The sequence below is a fragment of the Eucalyptus grandis genome, chromosome 10 (assembly GCF_016545825.1).
Source record: "Eucalyptus grandis isolate ANBG69807.140 chromosome 10, ASM1654582v1, whole genome shotgun sequence".
NCBI classification, from domain to species: domain Eukaryota; kingdom Viridiplantae; phylum Streptophyta; class Magnoliopsida; order Myrtales; family Myrtaceae; genus Eucalyptus; species Eucalyptus grandis.
In genome coordinates, this window is record NC_052621.1 from 34,432,201 (window position 1) to 34,453,636 (window position 21,436).

Genomic DNA, 21,436 nt, shown 5'->3' on the forward strand with positions numbered 1-21,436 from the left:
GCCTTTCTCGGAGTGCATCTAGCCTCGCTACCAAACCCAGCTAAAACTGCATGTTTATAAGTCGTCGGGCTTTGTCCCACAAGCAAATGTTTCTTTGGTATGGCAAAGATCATGTGGGCCAACCCCTCTCTCTGATTTTGTCTTTTTTCTTTTTCTTGTCTTTTATTTGAAGGCCGACGTTGACGTGGCAGAGTTTGTTTACCGTACCTTCTTTTAGCGCCCACAAATGGCTACCAAAATGCCTCTAGGACACTTACATCCACATGCTCCAATAAATTTTTCGGTTACTAAGTATGCGCAAAAGGTAGAGCAGAATAATGAACTTCCCTGATCCCACCATTGCTTTCCATATCGGCTATCACACGTATCGGCATCACACATGATCAACAACCGACGCAACCCATCTATTAAATCGCCAAGCTTGAAGCACCTGTCTTAACTTGTTCGCCCATAGCCACGGCAACCGACATTACCGATGCAGTATAGAAATATAAACGGGGTACCATTGCCACAATTTGAACAGAGCCCAATCGCCCAAAACCTAAAATTCTGAAGTTTAACCAGGAAAGATGCATGCTCAAGCTGAGAGACCACTTCGCTTATGAACTGATCAAAGTGCTGTCGCAAAACTCAAAATTGTATGGCTGCTGATCAACTAGAACATGCAACGAATAAAGGGTAAGGATCGATATGTAATTGCTAGGCTAACATCGACATCAATCTTAACAAATACATACATGCTTGAAAGCCATCATCCAGATAGACGGCTTAGCAAAGTTAAGGTCTCTCTGCCAGAGATGAAGCACATTAGTATACTTAGCTATACCGCTATACACATGTGAGAGATCTACAAAAATCAAAAAAGGTGAGAACGAAATAAGGTAAACACTCGCAAGGTCATGCGAAGTCCACTGACTAATCTTGTTACTATTCTCTTTGGCAGAGGTAGCTACACAGATACAACGGAGTACAACATCATCATAATAGTGACGCGCTCATTGGATTAGCAAAGAAATGCTCACGGCAGATGAACTTCGATTTTCTGAAATGGTCACCAAGAAGAGACCTCATGACACGAGGAGGCTCAGAGCCCAGAGTTTGATTCATCTTCCTGACAATGAGGTGTTTATCCAGAACCATCAGCTCTAACAATTTTCTACAGCTCTGCAGAAAGGTTTCAAAGAATTACTTCTGTACAAACGAGAAAAATAACTGCTATAAAAACAATGTTAGTTGCCAATCTCAACATGGCAAAAGGGGTGCACCAGACGTTTCTCAAATCAGGCAGATGCCTTTCAAAGGACATGAGCTACAGAGAAAATCTCGCCAATTAAGAAATGAAACATGCATTTGATCACCCAACTTCTACTTGTATCACGTCAACAGTTTTGACACTAGTCAACCCAACCACAGCCCACAAAAGAGTGCCAAGGAGATGCACTAACAGTCTATCCAGATGACAACATAAGCAAAGAATAATAGCCAAACCTTCATTTACAAGTAAAGGTCAACCATAGTCTCACAGACCATTGACCGCAAAAAATTGCATCCATGCATGCAAATAACCCACAAATACTGAAGCAGCATTCTTAATTACATGTTTTGCAAATTTGTCATATGAGAATCTCCTTCCATCAAAATACTGACAGACTAGTTGAAATGGCAATCTCTTTTTTACCAACTCCTGATTATACTTTAGAATTTATTCTCAAAATTTGGAGGGGGCCAACTATCATCTCAAACTCCATATGTTATATTCTTTTTCCATAGGGGTTCAGACAGATAAGGTACCTCCACATTTATTGTGGGCTAATTTGAATGTTTATAAGTGCATACCTGAGGGTTTAGAACATCCAATCGGCCAATTATCTCATCCTGCCAGATTGGAGGAGACAAAGTTAGAACCAAGAATCTCAACAACAAACTTCAAATGACAGTCCCCTCACAAGCTGTCAACTAAACTTCAAGCCAAAAACAAACGTCTCACAAGAACTACAAGGGTAAAAAAATGACGTAGTGAACTAATTAAGTCGGTGGCTTCACTCTCAGCAGCAAAAAGACTTATATGGCAACAGCTAACATTAAAAGCATAACTAAAAATGAGCTGAAGTTACAATGGATGGAAGGAGTTGCCACAACACAAATGGCAGACTGAAGTAAAAAAGAAGTGCAGTAACTAAGGCAAGGTTTGGTAAAGGAGGAAAAGAACTCCAAGAAAGCTCGTACCTCCAATATCCCAGGATTAAACATCACAATACCGAGGACGCGGCGGACAAGTGCCCTGTATACAAGTCTGTTGACAGTTCCATCTCCATTAATCCAAGGCAATATGGGCATACATAACCTGCCAGGTGAAAAGTTGGAGCATTCAATCTCAAGTGTGCCTCTTGGCAGATTGACTTCTCCCTCCATAGGCTCTTCAGGCACATTACTATTTTGAACTTCAGCTGCAGATACGTCACTTTCTTCAGGAAGATTAAGGATGGTAATTTTATGCATTTGATCAATATTTGTGATTGTTTCTCTCTCAGAATTATCACCAAACAGATCATCATTCTTGGGAGGACAAAGGTGATCTTCTTCAATCCTCATTAATGACTCCATTGACGATAGTTCTTTTCGGTCTTGACGAGAACCAGTGATTGACGTCAAGAAATATTTGGAACGATACAGAGAGTCAACAACACGAACAGAGTCAAAAGAATTGACCTGTTCAACAGCATTAGAGTATCAGAAGTACATAGTTTGAAATACACCAACATTGTGACAGGGCAAACACCAGGTTCAATTTCTTACGCTGCAGCTTTTATTCCTAATTTAAGGTTCTTCTGGTCTAGTAGAGAAATATTCCTAAACTAAAAAGTATTTATTGCATAAATAAATTTGCAACCAGCTCTTTACAAACCAATAAGATCCCATGTGATTGTTCGCTTATGAAATGAATATCCATGTGCAGCCAAAATATAACTTGGCAAATCGGTGAAATTCAGCTTTGGTCTACTTTGCTACCATTGTCAGGCAACTATTATCAGACAAGACACTAGAAGGAGATGCCAAGGAAGAGATACAAAAAGGAAAGATCAATAATTTCAGCCAAATTGCTGCTCACACAAAGGAAAGATCACTAATTCCAGCCACATTGCTGCTGAAAAAAAAAACAGCGTAAAGAAACTCTTGAAAGGGAATGCACAGTTCCAGATTTGCTTTAAAACAGTATAACTAACCTTTAATGCCAAGCCAAACAACTGCAGCACTTCAATAAGAAGTTCTGGCGTAGTTAGCCCTGAGGAGGAACACAAAACGATGTAAAACAATAGGAGATTATAAACAAATTTCATCAAATAGTGTTTTATGGATAATTATCTAGATGAGAACAAGAAAACCAACATACCAGGCATATCTACGACATCTGAAATTTCTCTCATGCTCAGTCCTTGATCACCAGCTCTATGAATTGCACCATACAAAACTCTGAAGACATTAGGATCAATGACACTTCCCTGTTCGAGAACAGTATGGGAAAAATTAACTTCGTTTGCATATCTTGTCATAGAATCCCAGATTGTTCCATTAGCAAGCCCTGAAATGTTAATAGTGTTGGCAGAAGTGACGATTTCCTTCACACAATCAGAACTAGATGAATTGCTCTCTGTCTGAAGCAACATAGAGCATGTAGTATCATTGTTTTGGATACTCTGATGTCCAGCACGAAGTTCTGCATCCTTGAACAGCTCCAGAGAGCTAGCCATTAATATTGTAGCACGTTGTACAGATACCATAATACCAGGAAATCCTTTTTCCCTACGCGAAACTACCTCACATTCTGATGTAGACTTAAGTTTCTTATATTTACTGCCACCGTAAGATTCATTATCATCAGCTCTACGTTTCAAATTTCTCGACTCTTCAGCTTCTCCAATACCTTCCTCTGGCAAAGACGGGGAGAGAAAAATTTCACCTGAAGATACTAATGCAAACAAGTAGACGGTATCCCCGCATTGCAAATCATCTGTAGGGACAATCTCTTCGTTATCAAGATCAGTTTCCCTTTCATGAAGCCACCTTGAAAATTTAGCAACTCTCTTTCCAGTGTTGGCTGGAAACATAGACTTTGAAATGTCGTGCAAAAAATTCTGAGAAAGTGTGAACGGTTGACTTCCACTACCCCCAATCTGCCAAGAGAAGGAAAAGGTAAGGGTCTATTCTCAGCACAGGAGAAGAAGCTGTGTTCTGCATTCCCTCCAGAACTTTGAAAATGTGAAAACAAATAAATTGAATTTTACTTAAAGACAAAAAGATCTCGAGTTTTAAAACTCACAAAAAATAATACTGGTAAGACTCTATATCTCAACATTTTTATGCTTTAAAAGGTTTCAGGCATTCACATCAAATAGAAATCCAATTGAAAAGCTACAAGGAAAGGGAAAGTAAAAAAGTAATAGAAAAGTCATCCTAGATATACCCTAAGACGATAATCGTAGTTAACTAGACAAAATTATAAACATTGTGGCAACATCCAACATAGAAGTTCCTTTCCAAAGATGAAGAGAATCTCTAATTTATAATCAGCGTTGATGCACCCATAACATACTTGACCTCAGTTCCTTCAGCAAGCACTCTGGGTGTCATTATAAATTCATTAAGATGGGAAGCAGTGGAAGGAAGAAAGAGGGAAGGGATTACTTGATGACCTGTGAGAGCATTACAAAAGTATTCAGTTACACCACAGGCTTAGAAGGGGATGAAACTTCACATGAATGTGCTGCATAAATCTTTTGGTTATTGAGCCAGAACTTTGAAGCGTCAATGGCAGCTACAACAATAAACATCTTGTAACCACCAAAACAAAGCTTTAAAAAATGCCTATGGCCTCCTCAAGCACATTCTGTGCTAGAAGTAAGAGCAGAATTTAGGTTGATTGATACGTAACAAGTTAAAAGAATTAAGCATGTGCACGATGGTGATCCAGCTGCAGTTTCTGAATTCATCTGATGTGCTAAGTGTTATTAAATAGTCTGGAATAACCACATAAACAAAATTCCGAAAGATTCTGTCAGATCAGTCCCCAGTTCTGGGAATGAAGCTAGCTCATAATGGCAGATACATGTCTAATTACTCAACCAATGGCGCTAAGAATGAATTCCTAGATTCCTATGCCAAAATTAAGGCACATGACTGATCAATGCCTTCAACTAGTTATAGGACTGGAAAGCACATCCATTGTAGATTCAGAATAAGTGATATTCAGACAAGGCAGAACATGCTATGTAAAAGGTAGCAGATTACGAATAATCTCCAGAAACCAAGTAATTGTGTGAAGGGTCCATAAATGGCACCGACAAAGCAAATATTCAGTGAGAGCAACTAAGTAATTGCATGTCATTAGTAACATTTTAGCAACTAGAACAATGTATTTAAGAAAATCAATGTATGAAAAGTAAAAATGATCTCATCAATAATGAGGAATTATTAAAACAAGAATGATTTACCAGGATTTTTTTCTCTCTGAGATAACTAAAGGCTGAAAAAAGATCATGTTGGGAATATCGCCGAAGAGATTCTGCCAAAAGACTTGGCACTTCGGTTGCTGTTGAGGAGTTCAAAAAGACAAGCTTGAACAGCTCTACAGCATTTGAAACGGCCAATGATTCACATATATGTCCACTGACATGCCCTCCATCATTCCAAAGCCTGATAAATTTCCGTTGAAGACGACGGCAGCTGGACTTAGATCTACGGAGAGTACCCTTATTCTGGCCACCTGTTTTCTTCTGGCTATCCTTATGGGTATTAGCAGAAGAAACATATCCCAAAACTTGGGAATCCTGTGAGTAAAGCAAATTATTCCAAAGTATAGCAAACAAATCACCTGACAGCACAAAAACTAACATGGAACAATTGCTTAGGCACCAAAAAGGACGGTAATGAGTAGAATGAAAGCCTTCAAAAAGAAGCAAACTAAACTGAAGCAAGCAAAGGAATCTATGAATGATGGAGCAAGTTTAACACACTGGCAGATGTTACCCAAAGTTTGTGTGGATACGCCACTGGAAAAGTGCTTCAATATGCAACTGGGTTGGGAGTTTTAATCTACTCATTTTTCTTTCTCTAATAGAGGAAATACAACGCATAAGCAAGAAGCTACCACTTACATGCTGGGAACCAATATTTAGATCAGACCATTCCTTAGTGCTAGAACCAACACTTTTAGAGACCTCCAACTTATTCATCCTCTTGCACTGGAGAACCTCCTCAAGCACTGTGTTGATGGGTTCAGCACTAAAGTCATCCCATCGATCTTCCTTAAAAGCATTATGCTCAGTGAGTTGGGATATGGTAGAGAAATCAGCACTGTGACCAAGCTCAACTATACTTCGCACAAGTTGTCCATCATCACATTGCTTTTCTTGACTCTTCTGCAGGTGTTTGATATATCGTTCACTAAGCAAGTTACAGAGCCTCATTAAAGACTTCCTAAAAACATCACTTTTGTTAAGAGATGCCATTCGTTTGCCACAGGTACTTGGGGGTGCAGGAAGGTTAGGAAGAGAAGCCCAATCTGTCCTGTGAAATTTTGCCCCAACAAATGCTCGGTTTCTTGCATAGAGGATGACCAGTTGCCTGAAGAGATATGCTAGTGAGTTCAAAAAGGTGAAAAAAACACATTCAAGAACATTATAAGGATTTAACAAAGAAACCAAGTATCAAATATGAAGAGAATATTACAATGCTACCAATTCAATGGAAGGCTGCCAATCGCTAATGCCTCCCACAAAAACTTGTGGAAAAGGCAAAGTTCAATATCGTCCATCTATAAGCTTGACAAAACTTCAATGACTATATTTGCCAAACCACTTCCTCAAGTACTTAAAATAAATAATTCAGCTCTCAGGCTTGAGTTATCCTCTGGATGTATGCAACAAATGGAGTAACTACTGTCTCTATACACCCAGTTTCAATAGGACCCGTTCGAAGCATTATTTCTATTCACTACCTTCTAAAATTAAAAAATTCACTGGGGCAGTAAAATCTTGTTAGCAGATCCAGTAAGCTGCCACAAAGTAATTGACGGCTGGTAGAGAAATCAGGCAAGCAACTACAAAGTACCAGTGCTTTCCACACAGTCAACTACAGATTGCGGAGGTAACCTACTAATGATTCTTAGCCTTTCTTCTGAACCCACTTACCTATCTGATTCATCCGACCACAAGAACCTTCGTTGCCGTGCTGTTCTCATCCCTGTAGGCTCATGCTGGCTAGTTCTGGAAGAGCACCCTTCAACTCCTTCATTTGGCCTAGGCTCTTCCAAGCAATCAACGAGTTCACCATCTTGACTTTGAAATCCAGGTTTGTCTAATGAAGGTAAGAACTTAACCTGCTCTTCAATAAGCTGCTCAGCACTATCAGATGGTAGATCATTGTTACCATGGCCAAGTTCGGTCAGTACACCAATTCCATCATGCTCTGACAGCACCTCTTCTGAAGATCTCTTTCGTTTGTGGGACACATTTTGAGTGCCATAAAATCTATTAAGACGCTTTTGGCGCCTATCATAATAGACTCGAAGCACCTGATGAGAGGAAAAAACTAGTGATGCAAATTATATGTAAGAAATTTTTCTGTTGAGATTTGATTGAATGGAATGATGTTTATGTGTTAAGTGTGTCAGGCCAAATTGGAAGAAAAATATGAACCGGCAGGTATACGTATAGACATATAAAATAAGTGGAGCAAGATAGAAAGTTGATACAGAATAGATGGGATAATCACCTGTTCTAAGGTAAGATTGAGATCCTTTGCAATCTTCTCACATTCATGGTATGGAAGTTTCTCGTTGGCATCCATCACAATGCGCTTGAGAAGTTCAGCTCGTTGCTCAGCTGTCATAACCCGAACTGAGGCCCATGAACGGAAAAAAAAGACCTGCAAAATTTAAGTATCCCATCATCAGACACTCCCCCTTGTTACAGCATTGACCATTTGAGAGATGCTAAATGTCCTAGAATCCAGTAGCTTACAAATGCAAGCTGCTATGCAAAAGCTAGTCTCTAGTAAGGACCATCATTGACGAGGGGAAAAAAACCAAAATAACATTGCATTCCATTTCTTTTGTAAGAGCTTAAGCCTGAGAGAGAGAGAGAGAGAGAGAGAGAGAGAGAGAGAGAGAGTACTTCATGAACAGCAGATCCAGGAAATGCATGTATAGCTGCCCTTGGATCTGTAGCAGCATAACAATATTCCAGAGTATGCCAGTATTCATCAACAGCACCTCTGTTTGATAAAAAGAAATCGTGTCTTATGCGAGGGCGGAGATCAAGAGATACAAGACTCATTGGCTTTGCAACACTTGACAGTGGCTCCTCAATGTAAGGCTTAAGCTCCAGTGCATCCGTTAAAACTGCATGTGGAACCTTGACTCCATCCTCCCTATGCCCATAATTCACCAGTCTGATCAACTACGTAATAAATTATTGGTTAGGACCTTATAACATTCAGAATATTTTTTAATGCACATTAACTTCAAATGGAGGGAGACTTCAAAGTGAAAATTTGCATTTCAGTTCAGAAGGATCGAGCAGGTCCCATTGATTGTTCAAAGCAACCATGCAATCTGGCTATAGAAGTCTGAGGAGTTAAAGCAGTGAACAGTCCTAAAAAGTTATGCGCACTTAATTTGTATCATAGACAAGAACTTTCTCAGGATCAGTATATGAAGAAGCAGCTTTGCTCATATTCTATGGTATTCACAGATCTAGAGTTGAAGGATAGCCCAGAAGAAAGATTTACAAATGAGGCTGGTGTTCTATGTGACCAACAAATGCCAATTCGTGCACAAAATGCGTAGTAGAATGAAGATGTCTTGCTGGACACGTGAGAAAGAAAAGACAACTGAAAATGAATTCATAAGAGAAAAGGTGGCTTGGCCCCAAGTGAGGACCAAATGAAAATGTCATTTGAGTTGTCTGGACCCATGCAATCAAGACCTTAGAGAACTCCAAGGCTGATATACAAGTAGAAGATGGACACTCGAACGAAAAGGGTAGGGGAAGCCTAAAAGGACATGGAGGAGGCAGTTAGAAAAGACAGCAGTCAAGTAAAATGGTACATAAAACCCCAAAAAGGAGATAAAGCTTAGTTTGCTGTGGTTATGGCCATACTCTTCACTAAGAACCAATCAGGACCAACAATGAAACAACGTAGACTAGCATCTATGCGGATGGTCCTCCATTATTCAAGCATGCAATTATGGACATCACCCACATGCAAACATAACTGAATATAAATTGTGGGCGATGTTCATGTTTCTGTCCCACAAATAAAAAACTAGTTGTAGGAACACACGGTCCAAGAGTTAATATACCTTCAACCTCCGTAAGATATCAATGATCACAGATAGTCTCCCTGTTGCCTGAGTATCCATTAGTACCCTGTATTCCTCATCAGGAAGATCCGCGAGACAAAAGCCTCTTTTACACTTGTTAATCATGTCATCAAACTTCTGAGCGGAACCTGCAATCTGCAAGAATAACTCCAGTGGAATGGCTTTAATAGCCTCATCTAGAGAAAACAGTCTACAGCTGCTATGAGGATTGTTTGCATCACTTGTTGATGTAGGCACAAAATCATGATCACGACCAGAAGCAGAGTGCGAATAATCCCAAAGAAAGCAATGCAACAGCTTAGCACGGACCATCTTTGCCAACACAAATCCATTAGCACGCATTGCTTCTGATTTGGTAGCAGCCACATCAGAATATATACAACTCTGAATCCTTTCAACACTGTCAAGCACAGGAACAGATTGCTTGTTCTTCTGATTTGATGAGCCATGGCCACGACTTAGCATCTCAAAGGACCTCATTCTGTCATGGATTTCACTGATCAGTTGAGGAGATAAATTTTCGATAGATGGATGAAGAACCACCTGAATGCTGCGGATACGCCTACAATTTGTGACAGCTGGGACCTCCAAATGAGCACATTTGCACTTCCCTTGCTTCTGTAGCTTGTTTACTATGCGATCTATAGTCTTCCTGTCCATTGTTGTGCACTTATCCTTCTCGAAATTCACAAGCCACCTATAAAGTTCGCCTCTCAAGACAAACTTCTCCCTCTGCAGAATACAATGGAAAACAACTCCAATTATATATTTGTCATCAGAGAAAATATAAATAGATTCGTACTAAGCCTCCAGAAAAGATTGAGGACAAGACCTGCACTTTTTCCAATATCCTCTGCTCCCTCCTAGCACCATCAGCAGTCAAGGATAAACATGGATACCTCTGGTGTAATTCTGATTTACGAGATCTCGAAGAAGAAGGAGGACTTGGCTCAGAAGGGACAATGCTTTTTTCATTTGGCAAAACCACTAAGTCAACTTCTGAATCTAGACCAGAAACTTCAGGTTGATGGACTAATTGGTTGGGTTCAACCACTAAGGCAAGCACATCGTCAGCCTCTATACCTTCTTTATTTCCATGAGGAAGCTCTGATAAAGTTTCCGTGCTATTCAGCTTAACAAAGGGGTCTTCAGAAGCTGAGGTAAAATTCTCTGGTAAATATGGAGCTACTTTGTCAACCAGGTCTAGCTTTGAATTTCCACTGCCACCATCAACATTATTTACCTCCAATGCAAATGCATCAGCCGAAACCTTATCAAAGTTTTTTGGGGTCCAGGCTCGATAAACAAAACCTTTCTTACTATTTTGAGCCTCAAGATGTATCCCAGATCTAGTAAACATGTTAAGAAGCCGACTGTGGTTCTGTTTACTGCCAATACCAAGCCTCTTGCATGCCTGTTGAAAACAAGATGTGAGATGTACTGAAACAATTTGTGTATAAGAGTAGCTAAGGGCATATGTAATAATGTGCCAAGCAATGTCTAATTCTATTCTTTTGTTCCCAAAACAAAATAAGAACAGAAATCTGTTTGGTAACTTTTTGTTCCCGGGAACAAATTTTATTCTCGGGAGTAGATTTGTAAAGAATCAAAAAGTTTTAAAAAAAAAAAAAAAAAAAATTGCTTCTTTGTTCCTAAGAATAACTCCAAAATTAAGCCTTTTCTTTTTCTTTTTTTTCCCCACTTTTCTTTTCTTTTTTTCCTTTTCTTCTTCTTCTTCTTCTTCTTCTTCTTCCTCTAGCCAGTCGCCAGCCTCGGTGATGGCTGACGACCGACCAGGCAAGGGCTACCAACCTCACCAAAGCCTTGCCGGCCTCGGCGATGGCCGACGACCGACTAGACAAGGGCTGGCAACCTCGCCGGCCCTCGATGAGGCCCAACCACCAGCAAGGCTCGGGCTAGAGGAAGAAGAAGAAGAAGAAAAGAAAAAAAGGAAAAATGCAATAAAATTATTAAAAGATTAAAAGAAATTCTAAGTCACAAAAAAATTTGAGAATCGTACCAAATGCATTTCTATTCAGGGAACGGAAATTTTGTACAATTACCAAACAGCTTTGAATATTTAGAAACTCGTCTACAGAATTTTGAAAAAAAAAAAAAAAAAAAATGACCATTTCTAAACAGAAATTGTTTTCGGGAACAGAATGATTACCGAACGCACTGTAAATCCCTTTTTCCTTTCCTCTAATCCTTTTTCTCAGTACATCGAACTATTCTCCAGATGAATTGAAGTTCCCGCGGAATCATAACCACGGCAAATTATCAATGTGAAAACATAATAAGAAGCTTCTCAAAAGAAAGAGGAAAGTACAGAGACCTCCTTCATCACTAGCCCCTTAGGTCCTTCAGCATCAATCATGTCAAAAACTTGATGCTCAATAGGAAGCTCTATAGTTTGCTCAGTAACAAGAGATCTCCTCCCAAAGTTTAGAAACTCTTCACCCTGATCACTCTTTCTGCTTCCTAGGGGTTGAGGCTCAATACTTTCTGGAGGGAAATTCTTCAGCAACCGCAAGCATTTCTGAACCTGCAAAGGACAGTTTGAACTATTCATCAAGTTACATTTCATGGATACTTGCGCTAACAATAGAAAAGAGGGAGCTTTGCACTGTTCACCTCCATGCCAACCTCAAACTAAAAGCTGGAAGAGGTACGGGCATGAAAAGCAATAGAAATCCAACTTAGATCATTCAATCAATTTCTTGTAAAAACATATGCAGATATCTTTACTGGTAGAATGGTAAAACTAAAACATGCAGAATAACCTATTTCCAGCAACAAACCAAACTAACACCTTGCCTTCAAGCAAACATTGGAATGTGTGTGTGTGTGTGTGTGTGTGTGTGTGTGTGTGTGTGTGTGTGTGTGTCTGTTCAAGCAAACATAGTCAATGAAAGTGCAATCCAACTTAGATGCTTCATTATCACCTTCCCATTCACTTTTGCCTCAAATTCCTCCACCAAATGAGCATCCTTCAATCGCCGACAAATCTGGGAACAAGAAATTGAGGAATATTAGAGGAATTTTACCACCACCATTTTCACCAGTAACTCCATTCAAGTAGCAATGATAAAGCGCGACAATGGTTGCAAAATTACATTTCTCCAAGCCTTATGGGCTGAAGGTGCTCCATGATAACCAAGATGCTGCTTGATATCTGAGACGACAAGAACCTTGAATAAAAAGAAGGTTCGATACAATCGAAATCAGTGCAACGGTATGTAATATATAAAGAAATTGGGTAAGTAAATTTCTGCCACAAAAACTTCAGATATGGCATACCTTGCCTTCTGTGGCTTCAAGTTTGTCACATATAGCTTTCATTGCTGGTAGATAATCCTTCACAACCACATTTTCTTTAGCATAATCTCCAGGCAAACATTCTTCACCCACGAAAGTTTCACCAGAATCTTCAAAACCCTCATAAGTCTGCTCTTCATCCCTGGTAATTTCAAATTTTTGTTGCAGGCCTAATTGCTTTGCGTATCTATACAAGTATAACACATTAGTCGTCACACTTGAACTGTTTCTAGACTCTCCCTCAGCACCAGGTTCATTAGTTCGTACGAGAGCTGAATGCTTCATAATTAAGCCTCGAGACTCGAGACTTTTTAGTATATAGAACATGTACTTCCCGCCCATGTCGAATTCCTTACAAAGCTGACTCTGAGTCACTCCCTTCATCCTGAGCACAGCCATTGCAACTAGTAAACATCATAACTGTTAATGACAAATGGGATAGGTGCATAAAAAATCCTAATGCTTACATTTAAGTGCAACCAAGTCCTAAAAGATTTCCAATAGTTAATTCATGTCCTAAAGCTTGTGAAAATTGTGCAATCAAATCTCCTCATCAGTTCCGTCTGTTTTTCCAAACTGGATGGCTCATTTTAATCATTTCTCTTTCCTATGTGGCTGTCGGAAATGATTGACTAAGGCAAACTCGAGATTGACTGAGGAAAAGCATCTACTTCACTGAGAGTAATGACATCATTTTCAAACTATTTGTTCAAAATGACCCTCTTCCGTGAAGTTCCATTTCGCCCAAAATTGGACTATGAGATATAAGTAAACTTCTTTTGCAGATAGTCTTATTCCTCATATCCAAGATCTGCTTTAGCATTTCGATCGCATGAGGCTTTCTCATGTGTACGGAGAAGGAAATTCTTGCACAGATTGGATAGCAAATTTTGCTTTGGACTCTGATATGTGACGTAACAACTTTTCCACCTACATAATTGATTCCTATGCTATTTGGTGATCGAGTAGGAGTTTTTACACAGCATAATATTATTTTGAGTTCATATTTGGCCTTTGGCCTTGTCTTTTACACGAAAGAGGGATGGTGAGTATAAGAAACATGAGGCAAAGAGTTGGCATAGCTTCTAGTGAAGTCAATTCAGAGCTGATTGGCTTATGATTGCCTCAAAATAACCCAAACGGCAATCGAGCGCTTTCTGCATGAATAGGCAAGCAAATGTACTTGTCCAATGGAGCGACACGGTGGCGCTTCAAACAAAATTTTGGACAAGGCACTGTTTTGGTGGTTCTTAGAAGCCATGGTTCTAATAGCCATACTTCCAAAAAAAAAAAAAAAATTCAACTTATGGGACTTCAATGCATTGTTTTAAGAATTGAATGCAGTTTGAGCAGAAGTTGCAGAACTTCTAACGCCCTTGTCCTTGATTTAAACAAAAGATGCGCCATTTACACGACTGCCGCAACTTTGCGATGTGCACAGACATTTGCGTACCATATGAACTAGCCAATGTGCTTATACAGCCGCGCAAGAATAGCTAAAGAAAGAACTAACCTGCCGAGAGCCAAACGCTCGAGAACCCGGCGCTGATTGCCTTTGATGTTCGCCGTGGCGAGCTGCGCGTCGTAGAGCCCGACGAAGACGTCGCGCAGGCTCTCGCTGGCGACGACCTTCAAATCCGCCTTCTCCTCCGCGTCCTCGACCCGCCGGATCGCCCCGTCGGCCGGGGCGAGGGCGCGGCCGCGGGCGCGGAACTCGAGGCTAGGGTTCCCCAGCAGGGCGGCCCAGACGGAGGCCTTGACGCCCGGCGAGAGGTCGAGGCCGCCGGCGGCGAGGGCCGGGGCGAGCCTGGACCAGAGGACGGGGAGGGAGAGGCCGGCGGCGCCGGCGGAGCAGATTTCCTCGAGCGCGGAGGAGGCGATGGAGTCCATGAGATGGAGAGGGCATGCGGAGAGAGAGTGCGGCGTCTGGCGGCGATGAGAGAGAAAGTGTTTTGCCGGGAAAATTCACGGAGGCGAGGAGGTGGCGAGTGGCGGGGGGGAGAGGTGGAGGTCGACCTGTTACATTTTTTTTTGCTTTAGAGGTGGGCCCCAAGTACTCGAGAGCAAGTGCACGAGGTGGCGAGATGAACTGAGGTCAGTGCATCGGACCTTTTCTTTTTCTTTTTTGTTAAAGGATTATATGAGCTATAGATTGCTTCTTAAATTCCGTTTATTTTGTAAAAAATAAATAATTAAATAATATCTTTTTCGAAATTATTGATTGTATAACTTAAAATAATTAATTAAGAAAAATATTTTCGACGACAATCTATATCTAAACATATCAATCAATAGTAAAAATAGTTTTTGATTCATTTTTATAAGTAATATAAGGGATTATTTTTAATAAAATATTTTTCAAATCATCTTTTTTTTACTAAACAAACTAAACCTAAAATAATAATAAATAAATAGCCTACTGAGTAATTGGAGTGATGTAGTTGTGATTGTGAATAGGGGCGAATAAAAGAATCATATCGCATCAGCTAAGATTTTAGCAACCCTAATTCTTGAAGTTTGGAACTGATGAATATCAATTTTAATTCTAGGTGTTGACCCGCCCACCCAAATCAAACTGATTTTTTTTAATTCTTATTATTCTAATTTTCCAAAATCCTAATTCTCATTATTTTCTTACTTAAATTAAGTAACACGCGCTTGTTGCTCACACCTATCATTCTCACTTCTCTAAGTCTCGGTCACACAATGCTCATACCTCCCTCACGCTCACGCCATAATTTCGTAACAACGAATAATATATAACTAAGTATGGTTAACTGGGAATCCTCTTTCCTCTTGATTTTTTTGTCTTTGTCTCAGCAAGCATTGCATGCCTGTCGGTGTTTGGGACCTTGGGGATGACTTTCTAGAAAGCTAAAAGGCACGAGTAAATACAGTGACCTTGCATTATGGATTTAAGAAGTTACCGAATGTTGTGATTACAAAGTTAGAAATCACTCTCTCGTGGGTGCACGAGGGATTGATGGAATTCAATCAAATCTTAAGGGCCACAGTAACAGAGGAAACTCTAGTAACCGAAATGCTTTTGTTCTTTCCGGATTGATAGGTAGGGAGCATACCCATTTACAGTATAGAGAGAGGGGGAGCTAGGGGAAAAAAAAAGATACAGCCAATTCCCGAGTGAATTCAGGATCAAGTGAGCAACTCCCAATCCCACAAATTGAGAATTGACTCATCTTGAATTCAATTATCCTTAATCGTGAATACCATTTTGTCACCGTTTAACTAGAAAATGAATAAAAGATATGAATCAAATTCTACTCAAATTTTGGATAGATGCGCAAGCATGTGATGGGTTTAGGTGAATAGAATTTCCTCATAAGCACATCAAATATGCATGAGTGAGTCGAGTGGCTCATAACTTGATTTGGCGATCATCTAGGTAAATCATTTAGGAACTGGCATATTAAATTTTATATGAGGTCTTAGCTCATCTCATGTGTTCAAAGTCGGCTTTCGTTAGTGAACGCACCAACATCTATGTCGACTCTCATATCACTTTTTTCCCACGAAATGAAATTACTTTAAGAAAAGAGAAGTAAAAAAATAGTAAATAAAACAATAAAAGCTCTCATCCATTCAATAGTCGTTACTTCCATTGCAATGATTTCTCTTAATTTCGTCTTGTGATAAAGCAGATGCGTTTTATTAAGATGGAATGAGTTTTGTCGGCAAGTGATTTCGAGATACTCGTGAAGCAATCAAATATAATACCGGCTTGTTTTCTTAGTATGCAAAATGATGCTTAGAAAATAAAAAATATTTTATCATTAATGGTGCTGACGGTGCAAACGGCCTAAAAAGAGTAAAGTACACTCCAAGCCAATGAATTTCGCTCTCCGACCAGAACGAGCGAGCGTCGACAAAATCTCGTATCTCTCTCTCTCTCTCTCTCTACACGTTCCTTTCGTGGATTTCTGACCCTGCGCTCGATTTAACGCTCGGTTCTCCTCTCTCCCTCTCTCTCTCTCTCACTTTCTCTCTCTACTTTCTCGGGAAAATTCGCAGGGACCATCGACGCATTGACTTTCCCCTGCTCAAATCCGTCGCCGACAATGCCGCGGGGCAACGGGGGCGCAGTTTCCGAGGTAAGGCAACCGCACCGGCGCCGTGGAATCCAATCTTTAATTCGTCGCGCTCCTCGGCTCCACTGCCGCGGTGCTTCTTCTGGGTTTCCCCCGCTTCGCAAGTTCGCAGCTTGCTCGCGATGTTATCGTGGCTGGTGATTTGCCTTGGTCTGCGTCTTCGCGAATTCTGGATTGCGTGATTGCGGGTCCTTGTTAGTTTCTCTTGGGGGGGTGTCGGGGTCTTCGCGAGTTCGTCAACGCTTGACGACGACTCGCCCTGCCCTTTTCTTCGGGATCTAAGGCGGATGAAGATTCGTCGCTCCGAGAAAAGGACTCAACGTGGGACTTGAGAGAAAATAGTTGGAAGGTTCCTTTGGGTGGTGCTGTTGCATATAAATTAAGGAGGAAGAAAGGGGCTATGATTCGCAGGCCTCAACTTTTTCTGTTTTTTTCTTTCTTTTTGCCTCTTGCCACCTTTTCTTTTTTCCACCCTTTAATTTTTCCACCCTTTAAATTAATTACGAAGTAAAATGAGACACGAGAGCTGAAAATTGCAACGATTCACCTGGAAAGCTGGTGATTTTCTTTCTTGGGCAGTGGTGCTAATTGCATAGAGGCTTTTGTGTCTGCTTTTATCAGGTCGGCTTTTGTTTTTCGTTCGAGCCATTTTCTGCACAGCAAGGAAACAGAAAAGTTGAAGTCATTCGAGTTCATTATACTGTCTGTCTCGCCTTCCCCTATTTACCATTGACTTTTCTGGCAAATGGGTGGATGGAATTAAGATAGCAGCTGAATTGCAGGGCTGGTAAAAGTAGGAAAAACCCATAAAAACTTCTCTTTAATATGGTGTGGCATAGTGAAGATGTGATATAATTCCTGGAGTTACAACTTTTTCAGCATCCACAAAATGGTTGAGCACTCCATCCGTATCAATATTTTTGGCCTGAGACCGCGAATTTTGCCTTGCTCTGAGGGTTTTTTTGTTTTATTGTTCTTACTCTTCGTATCATCTTTGTTTCAGGTGTTGTTGTAAAATTGTTCCAGTTTGAGAACAACTGAAATGGAAGGTGACATTTTTTCAGGCTTAGGTAATGGAACGCCGGTTGATGCCAAGATGCTGCAGATGTTCCAAAAGAGCTTTCTTCAGGTTCAGGGCATATTGGATCAGAATAGATTACTGATCAACGAGATTAACCTAAATCACGAGTCGAAGATCCCGGATAACTTGAGCAGGAATGTAGGTCTGATTAGAGAGCTGAATAACAATATCAGAAGAGTGGTTGATCTCTATGCTGATCTCTCCAGCTCTGTTACTAGGTCTGTGGAAGCTTCCTCCGAGGGGGAATCTAGATCAGATGGTAAATCCATTCAGAAGAGAATTAGATCTGGATAACCAGTGAAGGGAAGATTCCCATCATTTAATCTTTCACCATAGAGTAGACCATGCAATGAACAGGGAAGGATGCATCAAAATGTTGGATGGTTTAATCCATAAGAACTTTAGGCACTTTCTCTTTCTTTACCTGTCATTACTTGAATAAAAACATGACAGTCGTGCAGATCTGTAATTGTAATCGATGAAATTCATCTTATAGTATTTCAATATGGAGGTTCATATCAATTCTTCCAATTTTGAATAGCTAGTTTTGAGTTTTACATTATTTTCCTAATTTTAAGATGTGGGGCTTGGATCCCATATTGGAGGTAGTTGAGACTTTGGTGTGGGTTACACGTGGCCTTGGGCTTAAAGATGGAGGTTGGTTCTGGAGGATCATGACCTTGTGGCGCGGTTTTAGGCTTTGGTCTAATGGACTAGTGCTTGGTCACTTGACCTGCACTTGAAGCCAATCAGTACTTATGTACTGTGGCTTCACTCAGTTTTTTGGATATGAAGTCTTGACTGATCTTGATCTTTTCTCTATTAATTTGGTTGGTATGAGATATCAATCTGAATTCTCAACCTGCTTTTCGTCATGTGAAATGAAATCCCCATGATGTGAATTTGTTGATTGATGGCACAGGAATGGTTTTGGTCTAAGCTGTTCGTCTGACCCTGGCATGGCTTTTTTTTTTCTTTTTCCACTTTGTGTGTGCATGATCCCTTCAGCCCTATATGTGTCTTGGCTTGTGTCAAACATGCACCCCCTGTATGTCTTTGGGATTCGTTAAGCCCTTTGTTGAAGATGCTTTGAGTCAGATGCTTTGGCTTAAGAACAGAAACTTAGCTTGAGTTATGTGCTGTATGTTAGATTCTCATTTCGCCTGTAGCTTTTCCTTTGTCTTAAATTTTGTCTCAATCAGCAGGGACAAGGTTTTCTTGTTTGCGCATTAGCTTTAATTGTATTTCAAATTTACTACATTCACATTCTCACGGTTTTCTTCAAGCAGTAGACCTACTTGTTAGCTGTAGGAGTAGGGTATAAGGTTTTCTGTATGCTGAATTGTCCCCGAGATTTGAAAGCCTGTAAAGGAAGAGCTTGCAGGTGATCATGGGATGAAATTTACTGGAATTCACGTACTATTCAATTAAACTTGCATTTACAAAAAGGAGGGGGAAGACCATTATAATGAATTTGCAACAGCTAGTCTCTTATTCAAAGTTGGCATACTTGTTAAGCTGTTGAGTTTGCGGAAGATGGTCATCTGAATTTGTGTAGCAAGACAGTCTGTGAGAGTGCTATTAATCTACCGACTCTGGGATTGCGTGGCTGATCACATCTCTACAGATGTGTCTGATTTATGCTTACAATTTCTTTTAGTCTAAGTTACTTTTTATTGATGGGAAAAAGTAGTGTGCTGTAAACCTTTTCGGTTTCTACAGTGCAACAAGGGGATGGGTCAGACAATGCAGAGTTTTGTGTTGGAAGCTTTACTAATTTTATTCTCCGCCACAGTAACATCATGCAATGTTGCTGGTGTTGTTGGAAGTCAAGGACACTAAAAATATATTGATCAAAGCACTGGAAACATGTGAGCATAGGATATTCGTTCTTTCATGTGCAGTCGGGTGGCATAAAATAGTAGGTTAGAATATTATTTCATGATGGTGAATTCAAGTATCTCGGTCTATTGTGCATCAGAAGCTTTTGATATTGTCAAACAATGCAGCTAATCGCGCTGTTATCAGGGCGGCGTGACCTGTGAACTGTCGATGTGATTGTCGGTACGGGTGTTGGAGAAGTCAGCATGAACCGAAACTTCCAAGGAACACGTTCATCTGGGAAGATCTTTCGTGGGGATGTATCGACCGAATCTTCCCCCTTTTCAAATCTTGCCAGAATGGTTGTACCGCTTCTAGATAGCCGTTACCTACCTTTCAACCGGAGAACTTATCGGGAAAGCACGAATGGCTTAATCCGGAATGGTTGTACTGCTTCCAGAGAGCCGTTGCCTACCTTTCCACCGGAGAACTTATCGGGAAAGCACGAATTGCTTAATCCAGTCACGGTAAGATGTAGCACCTCGAATCTTGTTTGGACCACCTGAAATCTTCATCCATGGAAGAGCGTGGGAAAAGCAGGAACCCATGTAAACATTTAAAAAGCGGGGGATAATGCAAGGAAAGCTGGGACTCCATGATTCTCTGTTGAAAGGGATTGGTGATGGAGATTTCTTATCGCTCCACTTTCACATGACCCCCCTAACTTTTGCGTCCATGGATTGACAATACGAGACGGTAGCGAGTTTACTTCCACTCCATGCGTTCGGCCTGATATTATTTGCTTTCGGATACGCACTTGCTTAAGAATCTTCACAGTGCAATTTCCACATCTCGTGAATCTTTTGCCCTGTGTCTAGATCTCTAGAAGCACAAGATAGGCGTCCGGGCTTTTCTTTCAATATCTCTCCCCTAGATATCCTAAGTGACATTGTGTCAGATTTAAGCTCGTTCTATCACGATTTCTTTAGCAAAACACTGTTTTACGTGACTTTTTAGAAATTGTTTTATTGGTCCGATATCATTGTTTTTTCTTCACTCAACTCTAAAGTTTTAAAAATCGATCCAGAATAATTGCTTCAAATGAGATGACTTGATTTGTTTGTGACTCGAAAGTTTCCCAACCATTGTGGTATTCTCATTCTTTAAATTGATTATTCCAAGTCGATTAAGTGAATCGGGGTGCAAATGAGAATTGTTGATCTTGTTGGTGACTTCATTGAAAAAAAAAGTTTGACAAGTAATTCCAATATGATTAGTAACTTCATGTGAGAGATGGTAAATTCAATAAAAGTAGGCAAGTTTTTGGAAAGGTTGTTTATAAAAAAATGACCTAATCAACGCTAGTTGGTGATCAAACGAAAGTTGATAGTGTAAAACTAGTTATTACTTTCATAAGAGATAGAAATTGGTGGGTGGCTCAAAAAGAAAACGGATCAATTGACATGGCATTAGGAAAAGCGGGCAATTTGCAATTGACCACATAAACATTAGTACGTGACTCCAATAAAATACGATTATCTATACTATAATTTAATTAAAAAAATTATAACTTGCTCAAATTAGGATCGGTGATTTCATAAAAGAGTTTGATAATTTCAACGTTTTGGAAGTTATGCAAAAGAAGACAATGATTTATGAAATTATTGGGAATCTATAAACAATCAAAATAAGCCTTGACAATTTAATACAAGAGCCGACAACTTACCT

General features: G+C 40.2%; 2 protein-coding genes across 4 annotated transcripts; one reads left to right on the forward strand and one right to left on the reverse strand.

Moving 5' to 3' along the window:
- Nucleotides 1–672: 672 nt before the first annotated feature.
- Nucleotides 673–14,710, reverse strand: LOC104422989. The gene is made up of 17 exons (XM_010035438.3): nt 14,214–14,710; nt 12,683–13,085; nt 12,499–12,573; nt 12,328–12,390; nt 11,718–11,927; nt 10,215–10,796; nt 9,362–10,114; nt 8,172–8,456; nt 7,771–7,923; nt 7,188–7,570; nt 6,153–6,621; nt 5,490–5,825; nt 3,392–4,172; nt 3,225–3,283; nt 2,227–2,709; nt 1,837–1,875; nt 673–1,164 (listed from the first exon to the last, which is right to left on the reverse strand). Exons 1-17 carry the CDS (start codon nt 14,588–14,590, stop codon nt 979–981), a joined length of 5,637 nt encoding a protein of 1,878 aa, XP_010033740.2. The 5' UTR covers nt 14,591–14,710; the 3' UTR covers nt 673–978.
- Nucleotides 14,711–16,530: 1,820 nt separating this feature from the next.
- Nucleotides 16,531–18,409, forward strand: LOC104422990 (protein ELF4-LIKE 4). 3 transcript variants are annotated; one of them, XM_010035440.3, is made up of 3 exons: nt 16,531–16,593; nt 16,730–16,809; nt 17,810–18,409. In XM_010035440.3, exon 3 carries the CDS (start codon nt 17,849–17,851, stop codon nt 18,179–18,181), a length of 333 nt encoding a protein of 110 aa, XP_010033742.1. In that variant the 5' UTR covers nt 16,531–16,593; nt 16,730–16,809; nt 17,810–17,848; the 3' UTR covers nt 18,182–18,409. The 3 variants fall into 3 exon arrangements, with proteins under 3 accessions (XP_010033742.1, XP_039159132.1, XP_010033743.1); XM_039303198.1 differs by having other exon boundaries at nt 16,537–16,593; nt 17,871–18,409; XM_010035441.3 differs by lacking the exons at nt 16,531–16,593; nt 16,730–16,809 and adding an exon at nt 17,292–17,427.
- The last annotated feature ends 3,027 nt before the right edge of the window (nt 18,410–21,436 follow it).